The following is a 19,392-nucleotide window of genomic DNA, read 5'->3' as shown; positions in this document are numbered from 1 at the left end:
AGTTTAAGATCTTATGGGCTGCATTACCAACACTCCAGGGCTGCAAGCAGCCTACAGGTTAGACATCACTGCTTTACAGACAAAAATCTAGGAAACCACTACTGGCACCTGAATATTGTATGTATGCTTTTGCTTTTAGTGATTTAATGATGCCACATTAAAATGGCCAGTGTTCCCTCTTCCTCTGGAAAAATGTTTAATGCATTATCTGATACGACAGGATCATTTGGTGAGTTTACTTTCAGTGGATATAGAATCAATTTTTTCTATAGAGGTGTCTGGTGGTTTATCTCTGAGTGATAGACTTCTCATATTTTTCTTGAAAAGTGTGTTGTCATCAAATAGGATCATTTTTCAAGTTGTTTCAGAAGTGTGATTGTAGGTTATATGACATGCTATTCAAGACTCACAAATGAGTACTTGAACTCACATTCAAGTACTCACAATCATAAAGTTCAGGTGTGAAATTATCAGATGGTAGAATAGACATGATTTTGAGTGGCTTTTGATATTTTTTGACTTTCGTCCTCTTGGCAATAAGACAATTTCAGAACAGGAGTGGTGGTAGCTAGATTCTGCTTTGCATCCTGTTATGAGAGATTTAGTTATGTTGTTATCTTTTGTATTTATTTTTCATCATTCTTAAGTTTTGGATATACATGGGAGAAGATTAAATGATTGTCCTGACAGGTGACACATTTAGCACTCCTTGCAGAACAAGATTTATTATCATGCACATCAGGCATAAGTGATAGAACCATGACAGGCAGTTTGGGCATGCTAATATTTCTGCCATTTGAAGCATTTCAGTGGATTAGGGATGTACAGCCTGACAGGTCAGTTGAGGTCTCCTGCTTTTACAGATGCTGGAAGTTTAGGTGTATATAAAGTAAGGATGATGTTCCTGTTTGCAACAGGAACTTGGGAAATTTCTCTAGATTCGATAATCTTTCTTTCGAGTTCATCATAACACACATGGATATTAGAAGTTTGCAGCCAGTCTACGAGGTGTTGGCAGCCTTCATCCGAGTTGATAGAAAGGAGAATGGCTAGAGAGAGTGCTAGCCCTATTGTAGGATATGTCTTTTTGGTGTTCTTCCATACGTAAAAGGATGGATTTAGCTGTCTGGCCATAATATGGTTTGCCACATTCACACAAAATCTTGTAGACTCCTGGATAGTGAATAGGAAGATGTTTCACTTTAGGTCTACTTAGCACGGAGCGAAGTTTTGGAAACGTAGTGAAGGCAAGTTCTAATGTTGAATTTCTTAAGAATTTTTGCCAGAAATCTGGACATATTATGGCCAGACAGCTAAATCCATCCTTTTACGTATGGAAGAACACCAAAGAGACATATCCTACAATAGGACCAGGGCCAGTGCTCTCTCTAGCTACGTTCCCTTCTCTATCAACTTGGATGAAGGCTGCCAACACCTCGTAGACTAGCTGCAAATTTCTAATATCCATGTGTGTTATGATGTACTTGAAAGAAAGATTATCGAATCTTTCTGACACACACATTGCCACTGTCCAATATTGGCGCACTCGTGAAAGCTCACGCACATAGTCAACTTCTATTGGAACTCCAGCACACATTCCTATTTTAAAATGTACGATTGTGTTTTATGCTAGATCTGTTGATGTAATTTTATCATGGCTCTGCTATTTTATATTCTTTGCCTGTGATACCTGAAGAAGTTGATTTATTCAACGAAACTAGTAGTATCTTGACATTAAACCTTTATTCTTTTTCATTCTTAGTGTATAGTCATTCAAACTAATTATATATATATATATATGTGTGTGTGTGTGTGTGTGTCTTAATGTCTGAATGGCTTAAACCGAGAGAAATGGAATAAACAGTTTATTAGTACTACACAACTAGTTTCAGCTTTTTAACAGCCTTCGTCAGGTTTAAGTCATTCAATTCTTTTTAAAAATATGTATAACAACTGAGTAAATCAATCTTCATACATCTATAGCGCTTATGATGAGGCTTCTCTTAATAATATAAGAAATTTCCAGAAAACACTGAAGAAGACAGGTCTGAACATCAACAGGTTAGTGTTCCTAAAAAGCTGTAAATTCCATGCTGTGTTTCCTAAGTATCCTTTAAAGAAAACATTACAACAGAACAGGCTAAAAGGATTTATTACAAAACAAAGTTAGATCTTCTAGCTGAGAAGATATTCGACACAAAACGAACTCTTGCTTTTTTATTTCACAAAAAAAGCGCATTATCTCAAAAAATTGAAGAATCTCTAGATAGTGACAGTTGGTATTTCATCAGAATGAGCAGTGAATCTCAAACAACCAAAATTCAAAATGACAATAAATTGAAACTTATTAAAAAATTTGAAGCCCTGAAAAAAGTACAAAATAATTTGAATTTCTCAAAACCTCACATCCATCCTGATGCAGAAAAAAGTATCCTTAGTAAAGGATTAAATTTTATTCCATCTCCAAGATCTCTCCCTAAAGAATCACTACTTACTAAGATAGAAAAAGCTACCTCTTTTCTCCCTTCCCAAGAAGCAAAACTACCCCGTATTGAATCCATTTTTATCACCAACAATGCAAAACCTCCTACAGATAATGCCTCTTCTTCGGAATGACAGGCTCTTAAGAGGTTACGAAATAACAAAAATATAATTATTCTTCCCGCAGATAAAGGCAACACCACAGTTGTTCTTAACTTAGAAGATTATAAAAATAAGATGTTTGAATTGTTATGGAGTGACACTTACTCAATCCTCGAGAGAGAGAGAGAGAGAGATCCCACTCGTGAACTCCTAAACCAGACCAACAACTTACTGAAAACTACCTCTGAACTGTCTAGAAACATTTGCCTTTCTCTTCGCTCTCTCCATCCACTGATTCCACATTTATATGGAGTCCCCAAAATCAACAAGGAAAATACCCCACTTCGTCCTATCATTGAAAGTATTGACTCTTCAACATACAACTTTTCCAAATATCTGGCAAAATCTCTCAAATGTTTTTCTGGCAAGTCACCGTCTTTTATTAATAACTCTGCAGATTTTGTGTCATATATTAAAGATATTATTGTCAAGGAAGGTGAAATCATGGCTAGCTTTGACATAGTCTCCTTGTTCACAAATATTCCTACAGACAAAGTTCAGGTACTACTCAAGGATAAATTATCTAAAAAGATTTTAGCCTTACTTACTCATTGCATCAAGTCAGGATACCATCTATAAACAAAATCATGGTCTTGCTATGGGTAATCCTTTATCTCCTGTACTTGCCAACATTTATCTTGAAGATTTGGAAGTTAAAGCTATCTCTTCCTATCCCTTAAAACCAAGAATTTGGAAACGATATGTTGATGACATTTTCCTAATTTGGAGCCATGGCTGTGAATCTCTCCTGAAATTCCTTGAACATCTAAATGGTCAAACACCCAAATATTAAATTTGCAGCTGAGTTTGAAGCTAATGGTTCCCTTCCTTTTTTAGACATCAAACTGACCCGTTCTTCAGAAAAACTAAAAATCTCGATCTACAGGAAACCTACCCACACCAACAGATATCTCCATAGTCAACCCCATCATTATCCTCCTCAGAAATTTGGAATAATTTCTACTTTGGGACATAGAGCTCGCTCTCTTCTTCATGATCAAATTGAACTACATAAAGAAATCAATTTTCTTAGATCTACTTTTCGACTAAATGGATATTCTCAAAAGATTACTAAAATATTCCTATTTAATCCTCCTGGTCGGAATAATGAAGAGATGAATAATGTAAAAGGCAATATCTCTATACCATACATAAGCTCTGTTTCTCCCAAATTTCTTAAAATATACAACATAAGAACTTTTATTTACTTCTCTTCCAAAAATCCATTCTCTAGTTAGCCATCCAAAACCTAGTCATCGTAATCTTAAATATCCTGGTGTGTATCAGATCTGGTGTGACTGTGACATTCCTTACTTTGGCCAAACAGATAAGTCAATCGAGTTACGCATTGAGGAGCACAAGAGAGACATCGCTTACAAGAGAACATGTGCCAGTGCTTTATCTAGTCATGTTGTTTTCGGCCAATTCTGATGAAGAAAGCCATAGCTATACAATCCTTTGGGACAAATCTAACAACATTTTCCATTGCCATTACGAATTGGAAAGGAAGATTGTAGAATCTAAGGAAATCATCCTCAACCCTGTACATCTAAACAACAACCTAAGCTACAACCTTTCAGACTGTCATTCTGCTGTGATCAAATACTGGCGCTCACGAGATGCCATACGCATGCACACGTCTAACATATAATAAATTTAGTTTAATCCTTTATCCAAGTGTGAGCAAACGAAGTTTGCACCTGAAAGTATCTTCAGGACTGGGTTAAGGTGGTACAACACCAGGGTAACTTGTTGCAAAGGTGGAGCAAGCTACCAACACTCCTATCTCAGTATCTCCTATAATGCAAAACACATCTCCTTGCGGATATGTCTAATGTTATGCATTAAGGGAAGGGCCACTACCCAGACTAGTTTCAACCTTTATTGAGGTCTCTTCAGTGGGAGCCAGGCCCAAGTGGAGATATCAGGCAGAAGCATTAGCAGGTCATCTCTACCTATAGGATATATCCTATAGGTAGAGATGACCTGCTAATGCTACCTATAGGATTATCCAAGTGTGAGCAAACTTATTTATTATACTCTAACCAAGTGAAAAATAAACTTTCAACACGTCTAACAATGTAGCCAATGAGGGAACAGCTTTGAATACGTTGACTTCAACGTTTTAATGTTAAATATATATATTTATTTTCCATGATGTTTACAGTTTTTACTCCATGTTTAATGGTTATTTCTTTTATAATGTGCACCTGACAAAGGCTGTTAAAAAGCTGAAACTAGTTGTGTAGTACTAATAAACTGTTTTTTCCATTTCTCTCAGTTTAAGTCATTCAATTCTTTTTTTTAAAAAGAAAATATATTGTAATTTAATTTGATGTCCCATTTACACCACATACGAAACTACAATCTACATGGTATGCTAAAGTTATTGATCAACTGTTAAAACTATTAGCATGACCTCTGGTGGAAAAAAAAAAAACCTTACATCAAAGCTAGAGTTCTGTTAATGGTCTCCATTAATAGTCAAAACAGCAGTACATCTTGATTGCATCGACAGGATAAGATAATCAAACAGTTCTTGATGGATATTTCCCCACTCTTCTGTGAGAGCAATTTCGAGCTCTTAAAGTGATCGCGGTGGCTCCAGTCGAGCAGAAATGTGCCTGTCTAAAGCATCCCAGGCATGTTAGATTGGATTACAATCCAGTAAACATGCAGGCTAGTCCATTCGTTCAATACCTTCTTCCTCAAACCACCCTTATACCAAATTTGCACGGCATGGATGAACAATGTCATCCATAAAAATTAATTCTTCGCCATTTGTGAAGAATTAATTATGGAAGAACTATAGATTAAATCTCATCGTGATACCTTTGGGCTGTTAAGGAACCATTTCTGATAAAATAGAAATCAGTATGGCCACCTATACTTATTCCAGCCCATACCATCAAACTCCAACAAATACCATCAAAGACCCCAACCTTGATGTTGGGGTCTTTCACAAACAAACTGTGGATTATTTCTTGTTCCACTTTCACGCCATATCAAGATACATCGGTTATCTGGTTGCAGACTAAACCTGGACTCGTCACTAAAGAGTACACGAGCCCAATCCTCATTTGTCCAATTACAGTGTTCCTGTACCCAAATTCTTCAGGCTCTTTTGTGATTTTCAGTAAGTGGAATGCAAACCATTGGTCATCGAGCATATAAACCTATGGCATGAAGATGATTTCCAACATTTTCCGTCTCCAGAAAGCGATTCCAAAGTCACGAAATTACGCTTTGAGATACACAACACACTCGAGCGACAACTTGCTACGTTTGTCCAGCTTCTAATCGACCAATGGCTCTCCAAGCCACAGATTCCGGGATGGCATGTTGCTCTGCCATTTTTAACAAAATAATGGGTGGTAGGTGACACAAGTTTACAATTGAAGTGATAATTATACACTGTGGAAGTGAGCGCAACAAGCCACACTTTTATACCCCTCACATGGTATTACGGCTAAGACACATTTCGACAAGTCTTAACACGATTTTATATGCAGTTAGTGTTCTACACTGTTGTATATGATGAATATTTTAAAATAAATGTGTTACATTTGTAAATTATTTTTATACCTTTATAATTTACAAGAAAACCAAACTATCCCCTAATTGTTTTGAGCAGTATATATATATATATATATATATATATATACATATATATGTGTATACTCCAGATGATGACCTTAATGTGAAGGTTGAAGTGCCAAGTATTTATTTTGGTTTATATTAAACTAGTTTTACTCTAAATCTGTATTTGTTTCCATAATTTTCATGATGTACTCTAGTTTTTCTGGTTTTTCACCTCAAAACTCTCATTGAGCAACATTTTCTCCACACCTAACTACAAAACCATTTAACTGCAGCTGAACAGCTATATACAGGTCCTTACATCCATCAAATTCACTACACAGATCTATAATCTGCACACCATTTCTCCTACACAATCTTCTCATTGATAATCATTGCCCTTCTCAATTCCATCCTTTCATACTGAGGCAGCAGACTCACAATCTTTACTTTCTTGCTCTTCATTTTTGCTTCTTCTAACAACTGTTGCATATCTTCTTTTATTGCATAATTCTCAACTTTCAAATCATTTGGCACGTCAAAACAATCAATCCGTTTGCTCCTTTCTTCTGCAAACTTAGATCTTTGATAACATCCTTCATCATTGCAGCTGAAAAACATGCTTTTGTCACTTTCTCATCAACTATACCTCTTATCATCGAATCTCTTTATAATATACTCTTTTCTCCCAGTTTCTCACACTTTTATGCTTTTCCTATTCACTCTTTCTTCCATTCTCCATTCTTCTGTACTATACACCAATCATTTCTCCAGTCACTCCAGCTCATGTTTTGACCTGTGAGGGAGTACATGTAAGTGTGCTATTTCTTTCTGTGCTAGCATCTCATCATCCACATTGACACTTTCAACACTTCCTTCAAATTCTCATTCATATTTTGTGCACTATACTTCACTGCTTCCACTACATTCTCCACAATGCTGATAATACTGCCTTATAACCACCACATAATCAGTCATTTCATTCTTTCATTCCCTACATGATTCACATTTCTTATACACACCCACAAAACATTTCTGACAAATATTTTCTACATTTTCATACCACAAACCCAGCAATGAATACATTAAACACATGCTACATTGCACTAAATCCTGCACACTGATATCAGTCTACATCAATGTCTTAGTTGCTATTATTCTCGTATGCATTAGTACCATAACAAAAAACGTTTCTGAGAGTACATCGCATAAGAATAGTTGACTAAACACCACCACTTAACACAGTCAAAAATAAACAAAATGCCAACAATTACATATAACAATATCACTAATATCTACTAAAAAATAATTACTTAGCAGAGCAACAGGTGTATGGCATAATAAGGACAATGCTAGCACCCTTGTTAGTGCCATTTTCAGAATTTTGGTCTTTTTATTGATGATTTTCAGGGCAAATTAGTTACAGCAATTATTTAATTTAGCTAAGAAATCTGCAGACCTTTACCATATTTATTTAAGAGATACAACACCTGCACAGAGAAGAGCTGAAATTAAGATCTCCAATTCTGATATCATATTTAATGATGCTATCCTTTATGTAGCTGATTCACATAGCAGAATAACAGTGGAGATGCATGTACCCATATCTTACATCAAATCATATACCTGTATCTCCTTCAATTCTAACTACTGACTTACAACTTAAATATAAATTATGTACTGCTCTATTCCTCTACACAATGTCACATTTACATCGTATAATTGTAGGCAAGGAGTCTGTGCACCTCAGTGGATGTGGCATTTGCACATGACGGCGCTTAGCCGCACAAAGGAAGACTTGATTTCGAGTCTAGTCGGCAATCAGAGGAAACTTTCCCAAGCCTTTTTTCGACTGGTTCCTGAGTTAGTTGATCTCCGGCAAGGGCAAGCGATTTTTTCATCCCATAACTCAAGAAAATCGACCATAGAACCCACATTATTTCAGACATTAAATACAACTGTTAGGGACCAAGAGATGGGGGCACTTGTTGACAGTCACTCTTCACTGCATGCCACTCAATTAGTGATAGCCTTGGGCCAGCTATTTCTGATTGGGTACCAGTGGAGATTGAACTGCCCACTCAGTCTCCAAAAGTTAGATAGGGCTAAAAACGGCCTCAACTACTCCCTATATATATGGGAATAAAAAAACGTTAGCTGATTTTTTTTTTTTTTTTTTAATAATTGTTGCATTTTAATTGTGCAGGCTTTTACTTCTATAAATATCTCTTTATTAGTATATTTCTGAATGTATTATATTCCAATTAAAAAACACATGCTGGAACAAAAAAAATAATATATTCGAAATATAATACATTATATTGGATTTTTTATTGGACCAAAATTTTGATAAACATATATACATAATCGTCAAAGTTTCACCAGCTAGGGTCTGTCTGGATTCTTCAAGAAATAAGAAATATGATCATAAAGGATGGCATCACAGGAAGTTCCAACTTCCTATCTATGAATTTCTTCCAAATCAATCTGTTACTTGTCAAAACTCCAACATTATCAGATCTTACATTTCTATCTTCTAATGGACCTTTTACTGTATCAATCCACCTATATCTTGGTCTTCCTGTGTATCTTTTTCCTGCCAACCTGGCGGAGAACACTTGCTTTGCTAATCCTTCCTCTCACATTCTGTTTGAGTGATCATACCACCTAAGATTAGCTGTGTTAACACATTCCTGGATGCTAATAATATTAAGTTCTTTCCTAATATCCTCGTTTTTAATACGATATTGCCATTGATGCCATTTGTTCACGCCTCTAATCTTTCTCAGGACTCTCATTTCTGCGGTCGGTCTGTAGTCTTTGGTAAAGTGTTTTACTTCTAACCCAGCTCTCGGATCCATAAGTTAAAACTGATTTGAACACTGTCTCGTACACAGCTAATTTAGTGTTTTCACTAATTTTTTTCTTATTCCATATAAATTTATTCAGTTGACTTCCTACATCACCAGCGTTTAGTTTCTGTTGTCTATTTCCATATTTAATTTACCAAAAATCATACCACAAGTACCTGAAATGTTTTACCTGTTCTATAGGTTCTCCATTCACAATGCCTATTTTCATTGTCTTTGTCTTGTTATTGCTGACCTTCATACTCAATCTATTACAAGAGTTATTCAATTTAGTCAGGGAATCTTGCAGACTTGTAGCAGATTTATTTAGAAGTATAACATCATCTGCACAGAGTAAAGAGCTGAGATTAACATCTCCCATTTTGATATCAGATTTAATACCACTTTCCTTCATAACGTGATCCATATAGATAATAAATAACAGAGGGGAATAATGTACATCCTTGTCTGACAGCAGATTTGACATTAAACCATCTTCCTATATTTCGTTCAATTCTAACTGCTCACTTGCAACTCAAATAAAGACTAAGTATTGCTTGATATAATGCTCCACTGACACCATACAACAGTAGCACTTTGAACAGTTTCCTCTCTTGGCACCATGTCATATGCTTTTCCAGATCTACAAAACTTAAATACAGATTTTTGTTATATTCCCACAATTTCTCAAATATTTGTCGTAATGTGAAAATTTGATTCTGACAGCCTCTATCTGACTTGAATTCAGCTTCTTCTTCACCAAGCTTCCCTTCCACAATCCTTCTCAAGTATACTTGCATATATCTTACCAGGAACACTCAGCAGGGAAATACCTCTGTAATTCTCACATTGAGTTTTATTTCCCATTTTATATATGGGTACTATGATAGCTCTACTTGAATTATCTGGAATTCATCCCTCTGTCCAGGCTTTCTGAACTGCATTTCTGAACCACATTTCAGGCTTTTTCACTTCAAGTATGAATATGTATTCCTGACTGTATGCCTGTTGAGTGTTTTTTTTACTGTGCTGTCATCACTGCTTGTTTCATTTAGCAGTTTTTCAAAATAATTACTCCGTACTTCAAGGATATCTTTTTTTCTCCTTTCTTTCTTGTCACCTTCATCATCTCTAATTCCTTTTACAGCAATCATTCCTCCATTTTTGAGCTTTTTTCAACAGCCTCCAGAATATTTTGCCACCTTCTTGATATTTATTTTCTATGTTCTTACCAAAGTCTTCCCATGACTTTTGATTAGCTAGTTTTACAGAGTATTTAGCTTTCTTACATTTGTCTCTGTATTCTCTAAGAGCAAAAGCTGACTTATTTGGCAGGAACTTTTGATATGCTTTCTTCTTTTCCTTCACTGCCTCTTTAACTTCCTGTGTCCACCATGTTCTGATTTTTCTATCCTTGCAGACAACCTCACTACATGCCTCTCTGGCTGAATCAATCAAGGTTTTCTTCAGGATTTGGCACTGATTCTACAAGGTTTAGTTCCTGTTCTGAAACTTTTCATTTTTTTCTTGAATAATATTTGTGTATTTTAGTCTACAGTTTACATCTGAGAGATGCTCAACTTTTATCCGCTTTAAAACTTTCTTACATGTTATTCTTTTCAGTGTGAAATTCAATTTTACCTTGCTCAAGACTAAATGGCGATCGCTTCCAATTTCAAATCCTCTGTACACTCTAGTATCCTGCACAAGTGGAAAAACATCACTATCAACAATAAGATAGTCAATGAGACTTTTCTTATTCCTTGCCTCTTCTCTCCATGTAAATTTGTGCACATTTTTTAATGTTGTAACATTGTGTTAGTAATAACCAGTCCATGTCCTGTGCAGAAATCCAACATGTATTTGCCATTATTATTAGCTTTGCTCTTTCAACAAATTTTCCCAAAATATTTTTGTATGTCTGAGAAACATTTCCTACTCTGCTATTTAGATCCACAGTTTAGATATTTCTTTTATTTGTCAAATATTTATAAGTATTTAAATAAATATAAATGTTAAATGTCAAATATTAAAAAGATTTGCAAAAAAAAGAAAAAAAAAAACATACCTTCAAAATTGGATTAATTATCTGCCCAATAAATGGAGTAAATTCCTTATTAAAAACCATAGGTAAATATATAAACATCATTATATATCCATCTTTAACATGGGAAGCAATATCTGCTCTTTCAGCTGTAGATATAATTTCAGGCATCAGTCTATTCAGTTTTTCAACACCAAGGCCTCCCATTACTTCACTCAAACCTAATAAAAGATAAAAAGTATGTACATAAATGCACATAATTTTGTACAAAAACCATAATTCAGATGTTTATATCCTAATGAATAACTGCCAATATTTTCTGCAACATGCTATGTACATGATAAGCTGAAAAAATGTAGTGTACTATTATGATGGATGTTAATACTTCATTAGAAGAACAAAATCTACTTTGCAGAGGGAGAGTTGGACAGGAGGAGTATGATATTTGCCAAAAATATTTATAAAAATAGATTTTTTTTTTTTTTTTTTTTTTTTTTAAATCCTGTCACACAGAAACAGAAAAAACTCAGCTTAGGAAGCTTCTCGGATATATCGATAAGTAAAGGATCACAGACTTAACTGTTCACTGCTAAGCAGACCTAAAATAAAATTAAGAAATGACAGTAAAAAAGTTCCAACCCCTTTTTTTTTTCTCCTTAATTGTGGAGTAGATATTCAAGATGCAAACTAAAAGCCAAAAGTTGTGTAATACGGGAGATCACTGCTCTATGAAACTTATGAAATACCCAAGAAAGTGATGAGGTCAAGAACAACAATAGAATATGAATAGAAGAAAAAAAAAGTACTTGCCACTTATAAAATTTACAAGTTGGTTTTATTTAGAAACTGTACCCCCACTCCCTTAAAAAAAAAAAAAAAAGTTTTACTGTCAGAACTGTGTACTAACAAGTCTTAAGAATCACTGTTTCTTGAGATTCTGAAGTTGGAGTTTGCTGCTCAAGTATTAAGAACAGTTTCTTCAATAAATGAGAAAACTATGAATGCAAATTAAAAAAAAAACACCATATTATCTGAGCATATATTTTTTACATCCTTAATTCGTTATATCAAGACAATTATCAACAACAGAAGACAAACAATGACTCTTACTGAGAAGCCCTTATACACAGTGATAAGTTATATATAATTTTGCAGTTTTGTTTAACTTATTAAATTACAAAAATTGAAGGAATAAAATAATTTTTTTTTCAAGTCAGTTCATGCCTCCAGTAAGCATACAAGTTAGATAAGGGAAATGCCCACATTATGATATTGCAAAAATGAAGATGGAAAAGAGAGCAGTAATACTTACAAGCAATATAAAACATTAGTAATGTAGGTGGAGTATGTATAGATAATCCATGACTGCTGCTCCAGAGAGACTACATACAGAACTTTTATCTTCTTAAGGCCTCCAAATATGCATCATTATTACTATTTCGTATTAAGAGATGAAATTCAACTTGCCAGCTGAAGACATTCACAAGCAGTAGTGTGTACAGTGTAATATAAATCTCTAACTTGTCAGGTGGACAGTTCACTTGCAAGATGACTGCTATTTAACTTGTTGTAGAGGAATATCAAGTTATTTGCTGAAGATGCTATATTGAGGTGGGTTGGTTGCAGTTGCCTGGAATTATGTCAAAAGCAACAAAGACTATAAGGCCAGTTTGGCTGCTTTCCAGGATGAAAGTACTTGAGTTTTCGGGAGGGAATAACTCTGCCACCTTCATTGTAAGAACCCTACATGAAGACCTGAATAAACTGACACTGCATACAAAGAATAATGGTTAGTAGTATAATGTTTCCTTGGAGAGACCAGACTCCTACCAGGAGTCTGGGTGGCAGATGAGGGAAGCCCCAACAGGATGCTCCAAATAAAGAATAAGGGGCCATGGACCAAAGGGTGTGGTAGAGGAATGGCAAGCCAGCCACACTAATATGCCAATAACTTCCATGGATGACTTGACTACCGGGAATAAATATCCTATTGCCAGGGTAACCGATGCACAAACACACGCCTCACATATAGTGTTGGTGAGAAATCATCCATGTGTTAGCAAAATGTGATAAATATACAGCTACTGTAAATATCAGAAGTGGGAAGACTCCAAATTGTACAAGAAAATCTGAAAGGGATAAAGTGGGATATTATAAGAATCTCAGAAACTCACTGGTCAGGAGAAGGATGCCTAAACATGCCAGAGAGCAAATTATTCTATTCAGGAAGAAAAACTATGTATACAGAGGAGTTGCAATTCTAATAAAACAAAATCTTACTGCATTTATAACAGATATCAAGCCTATCTCATCTAGAATAATAGGAATTAGACTAAAAGCCAAAGAAAAAGGACTACATATAAAGGTTATTCATATTTACACACCAGATACAAGTCATAATGAAGAAGACATCAAACTATTCTACAATGGTCTCCAAAAAAGAAATAGATAATAGTAACTCTAGAGACATCTTATTCATAATCGGGGATTTCAATGCTAAGATCAGAACTTTCAGAGAAGAGCAAAAAGATGTATTAGGGAGATTTAGAATTGGAATCAAAAATGAAAAGAGAGAAACCATACTCAATTTTTCAAAAGAATACAACCTCATCATCTCAAATACAATGTTTTACCATTCTTCTTCTTCTTCTTCTCTCTTCTATCATCTATGTGGATGATGATGAGGCTGAATGAACTCTTTCCACTTCTGTCTGTCCCTGGAGAGTCCGAACAATTCTGTCCAGTTTGGTGTCGCTTGTTGTGATTTGGTTTCCAGGTCCTCTTTTATTTTGTCTATCCATCTGATTCTAAGTGGTCGTTTGGATCATTTACCTTCCATCTTTGTATACAGGGCAACAAAGTTTTGGACAACTAAATAAAACATGGAATTCAAGAGATATCAAACAAGTAACAAAAGTAAGTAACAAAGTATACTTTAGTTGGTAATCTTGCTGTTCCCATTCTGGTCACATGGCCAAACCATCGCAGTCTTCTTTCTTGGATTTTGTCTATTATTTTTATTTCTTCTTTTAGACATTTCCTTGTGTCTTTGTTTCTTAGTCTATCCAGCAAAGATACTCCAAGTAATCTTCTTAGCCAACCCATGTCAGTAGTTAATAATTTTTTTTTTTCCTCTTCAGCTTTTTTGAGATTCCAGCATTCACTTTCATAGAGAAGTATAGGGAGGACCATTGTCTCATACATTCTTACTTTCGTTACTTGTTTGATGTCTCTTGAATTCCATATTTTATTTAGTTGTTCAAAAGTTTGGGATGCTTGGCTAATTTGTCTTTCGATGTACGTGAGGTTTTACCATAGATTGAGTTATAAATGCACCTGGACCTCACCAGATGGAGAAATACGAAATTGTAAAAATTATATCCTAATTAGAAATAAATGGAAAACATCAATCAAAAATGTAAGAACATTTAAAAGCCTAGAGCTGGACATAGACCATGAACTCTTCTCTGGAACAATGCGGATAAAATTCAGTCAGCTATGAAAGAAATAGGATTGATAAACTCCAATGGAAAAGTTAAAAAATAACCAAATAAGATTAGATGACTACATTAGGAAAATTGAAGAATAAATATGACTCAAACAGATGAAACTGAAAACCCTCTGGAAAACAGGAAACGAAATATTAATTAATTCAGCAAGGGAAATTAAGGAATTTATAAGATACCCAATAACAATGGATGACATCTAAATTTTAGAAAAATGTGAGGAAAAAAGATAATGAAAAACAAAAATAAACAGACATACCTCCGAAGAAATACAAACAACCCAAAAATGAAATTGATGAACTCTGCAGACAGGCTAAAGAAAACTGGCTAAACAGGCAATGAGACATAAACACTATAACTTGAAAATATTATATAACACAATTAAAGAAATTACAAAATACTTTTCAACAATACCTCTAACAATGATCAATCATCAGGATGAGGAAACAGGAAATCCAAATACAATAAAAGCAATATGGATGGAACACTACCAACAAACCTTCAATAATGTAAGCAACAACTGCCTAATAACAAGGTCCCACACTAACTCCAAGGCATGATGCCTTAATGATCCTTCCATCTGAAGCGGAGAATGCTCTAAATCAAATGAAATCTGACAAAGCACCAGGGATAGACCAAATTCCATCGGAACTCTGGAAAAAAGGAAAGCAAAGAACTTTAAAATTACTTACCACACTTTTCAACCAAATCATTGCAACAGGAGAAATGCCAGAAGATTGGAGAACAGGAAATATTATACCAATTGACAAGAAAGGTGGTAAGAAAAACTGTAAAAATTACAGACCAGTCCCATTACTCAGTCATGCTTACAAAATATTTACAAGAGTATTACAGAACAGAACAAAGAGCACATACAAGATCATTCTTAGTGAAGAACAGGCAGGCTTCAGCAAGAATAGCTCCACATTAGACCAGATCTTCATAACACAAAGACTAGCAGAATTATACCAGGGAACATAACAAAAATATCTATTACTATTTTATAGATTTTAAACAGGCATTTGACTCAATAAATAGAGTAACTTTATCAACAATATTAAAACAGAAACAAATCAATGAAGATAGAAGATACCCTTGAACTTTTTAGAAAAATATTAGTCTCACAGAAGCAATAATTAAATTCAACAGTATAACATAAAATAAGCATCAATAAAGGAGTGGCCCAAAGATGCCCCATCTCCCCATACCTTTTTAACATCTACCTAGAGGGCATGGTTAACCAAGCCTTGAAAGGAGAAAAAGGGGTCAACCTGAATGGTTATAACTTTAATAACATAAAATATGCAGATGACATCATAATGATAGTGGACACAAAACAAAAAATGGTGACAAAACAGGAAATGCAATATTTCCTGTTTTGTCACCATTTTTGTTTGATTATTTGATATATTTGATTATTATTAGGTAAACCTAATAATAATCAAACTAAACAACACGGCTAAAGAATATAGCATGACGATAAATATGTACAAAACATAATTTCTGATAATTGGAAAAAATTTAAAACCTCTCCTTGAATGGATCAACAATTGAATAGGTAATTCAACTATTTAGGAACAGTAATAACCAAACACTTAGATACCATGACCACTATTAAACATAGATTCTAGTAGCAAGACTTATACGTTGGTTAGACATAACTGGTAATTAGTTTACGGAATTAACAACGCATATAAAGTATATTAATTAAAGGTAACTTTAATGAATAACTTCTATATTTCGGCAACGTCACATTGCCATCTTCAGGAACATAAAGATATGGTATGTGCACTCAGGAACTAACACAAAGCAAATGAGGAAGAAAGCAAGAAACTAATATTGTTCCTAAAGTCCTAATGGTGCCCTCTTGCGGGCTAATTTGGTAGTCTTGGCAGTTGGGCTGAAGTTCTCATAATGAAAGTCTCCCAAATTTGGGGCAGTTTCATGCACCCAAATTTGTTGAGGTTAGGAACGTTTTTTAGAGTTGCTGAAGATTCTTTGAATAATCTTTCGTATTTAAACTTGCTGCGATGGATTATTTTTGTTTTCTTCCAACGAATTTTATGGTGGGTATCTAAGGCATGGTCTGCCAGCCCAGAGCGGCTGTACTGGTGAAACCGGATGTATTCTTGATGTTCTGAAATCCTGATATTTGTTGTTCTGCCTGTTTGGCCAAAGTAGGACAATTTGCAGCTGCAAGGGACCTGGTATACACCAGGTAGGTCTAGGGGAAGTGGTTGGTATTTGGTAGAGCGGATAAGGGATGTCAACTTTTTATATGGTCTGTAACAGGAAGTAAGGTCATATTTTTTGAGGATATTAGTTATTTTCTCAGAGGTGCCCTGGATGTAGGGGATGGTGATAGACTTGGTGTAATCTTTATTGTGGAGGGGGGGTTGTGGTTTACAGGTTTTAGTATTTTTTTGATTTTTTGGGGGTTATAGCCATTGGCTAAGAAAGTGTTGAGGATGTGGTTTAGTTCAATAGTCAGGGCGTTGTCATCTGAGCAGATTAATTTTGCCCTGTTATATAGTGTTTTTATCACCCCATATTGTTGTGAGGGGGGGGGGGGGATTGCTGGTGAATGTATCTGCCAGTGTGGGTGGGTTTTCTGCAAACAGAAAAAACCAAAGATCCATCAAGCTGGTGGGTGATTAAAGTGTCTAGGAAGGGGAGGGTATTGTTTTCCTCTTTTTCTAAGGTGAACTGGACTCTAAGGTGTTGGTTGTTTAAGTGTGTTAGGAAGGAGTGGAGAGTGTGTCTGAGCCATGTGGCCAAATAGCAAACACATCATCCACATAACGAAGCCAAATAGTGGGTTTTTGTGGGGCGGAGTTTAAGGCTTTCTCTTCAAATGTCTCCATAAAGAAATTGGCCAAGGGTGGGGAAAGTGGTGAACCCATGGCTGTCCCCTCTATCTGTTTGTAGAATTTAGGAACAATATTAGTTTCTTGCTTTCTTCCTCATTTGCTTTGTGTTAGTTCCTGAGTGCACATACCATATCTTTATGTTCTGAAGATGGCAATGTGACGTTGCCGAAATATAGAAGTTATTCATTAAAGTTACCTTTAATTAATATACTTTATATGCGTTGTTAATTCCGTAAACTAATTACCAGTTATATTAAACATAGAATATCGACTGCTGCATGGTCATCATTTAATAAGCTAGGTAAAATCTGGAAAAATACTATATGCCTAAGAAATCTGGACACTAAAGAAGACAGAGATATGAAAACTAGAGGCCTTTGAGATGAAATGATTCAGAAAAATAAATAAAACAAAATGAACAGAAAAAAAAGCAACTTGAATGGTATGGATATGTTGAGAGAATACCACGAAAAAGGAGGCTACTCAACCTCACTCTGTATGTAAGATTAGTAGAAAAAAGTAAAAAAGGAAGACTAAGAACAAAATGGATAACATCAATAAAGATTAACTCCGGATTACAAACCTATAGGCAGCTCACCAGCCGAGCAAGAAACCGAGACTCCTGGAGGTTCATGTGGAAACAAGGAAGGCTGAACCCATCCCTGACAGAAGGGGAGTAGGTAAGTATAATGTTGTATACTACAGAGTTATGCACTGGAACTATAAAGAGTGTAAGCTGTGTATCACATTAATGGAATTGGACTGTAAAACAGTAATGAGGTTAGAGATCTAGGAGTGACAGTGGGTAAAAAGCCAAAGTTAATGGGACACAATACAAAAGTAGATAGAGAGAGCACAGGAGAACTTCAATATCAAAAACACGCTGACAGCTACAAATAATGAAATTACTGTCTTCGTAAAAACTTGATTTGATATGTCCAATCTTGAAGAACTGTACTCAGATCTGATTGAATGGATATAGCGGGATGACAAATGGTGGAGAACATTCAAAGGCAAGTAAGAAATCTGGCAAGAAATATGCAGAATACTTACTGTGGGAATACACTAATGGGTTGGCAATTGAGTAATTTCATCAAAGGAAAACAGGACACAACAGAAACATAAATAACAAAAGTAATAAGCTAGATATTCTGAATTCTGATGGGAGGAATCGTGAGAATCTGTGTGTAAGAGCAACAATGTTAGGTAACTGTGTTAATGATGGGAATGGTTATTATTAAGGAAATAATTATGAAGAGCGAACGATTCTGTGCTCATCCAGTTCAGACTATCAAAGCATGCGTAACTATGTCTGCATAACTTAGGAACTAGATAAGAACAGAGATCAGCATGTTGTCAAAGTGTCATGCAGACCACAGACAGGTATAAACAAGAGCAGCGGGTAATACATTATGTCTGAACACAAATGCTAGCAGTTCATTGCCTTGGTTAATATACTGCGATCTCATACTCATACATACTCATAGGAATCAGTGAGATGTGGCTATCAAAAGCAGATGTCCTAACTGGTATTAAGTGCAATCATCATCAAATTCCTGACATATATCCTCAAGGGGTATACAGGATATGATAGTACTACATGAAAAATTTACATCGTTACTAACTTTCTATCTACAATTTTCCTCCAAATCAGTCTGTTACTTGTCAAGACTCCAACATTATCAGATCTTATATTTCTACTGTTTAAGGCACTTTGTACCGTATCAATCCACCTATATCTTGGTCTTCCTCTGGGTCGTTTTCCTGCCAACTTGGCAGAGAACACTTGTATTGCTAATCTTTCCTCGCCCATTCTGTTTAAGTGACCATACCACCTGAGATTAGCTCTGCTAACGCATTCCTAGATGTTGACAATGTCAAGTTCTTTCCTAATATCCTCA

General features: G+C 35.3%; 1 protein-coding gene across 1 annotated transcript in view; it reads right to left on the bottom strand.

Annotated features, from left to right (window-relative positions):
- The window catches only part of l(3)80Fj (lethal (3) 80Fj), a 770,029-nt gene that overhangs the window by 229,064 nt on the left and 521,573 nt on the right, over nucleotides 1-19,392 (bottom strand). Inside the window, exon 38 of the mRNA XM_090405954.1 lies at nucleotides 11,140-11,336. Coding sequence (XP_090262080.1) covers nucleotides 11,140-11,336 — 197 coding nt within the window. The remainder of the gene's footprint in view (nucleotides 1-11,139; nucleotides 11,337-19,392) is intronic.

This window comes from Typopeltis vanoorti, chromosome 16, assembly GCF_054136105.1.
Source record: "Typopeltis vanoorti isolate ZY-2024b chromosome 16, IOZ_Tvanoo_1.0, whole genome shotgun sequence".
In the NCBI taxonomy this organism is placed as follows: domain Eukaryota; kingdom Metazoa; phylum Arthropoda; class Arachnida; order Uropygi; family Thelyphonidae; genus Typopeltis; species Typopeltis vanoorti.
The sequence above is the reverse complement of the archived record's forward strand: the minus strand, read 5'-3'. Positions and strand labels throughout refer to the sequence as shown.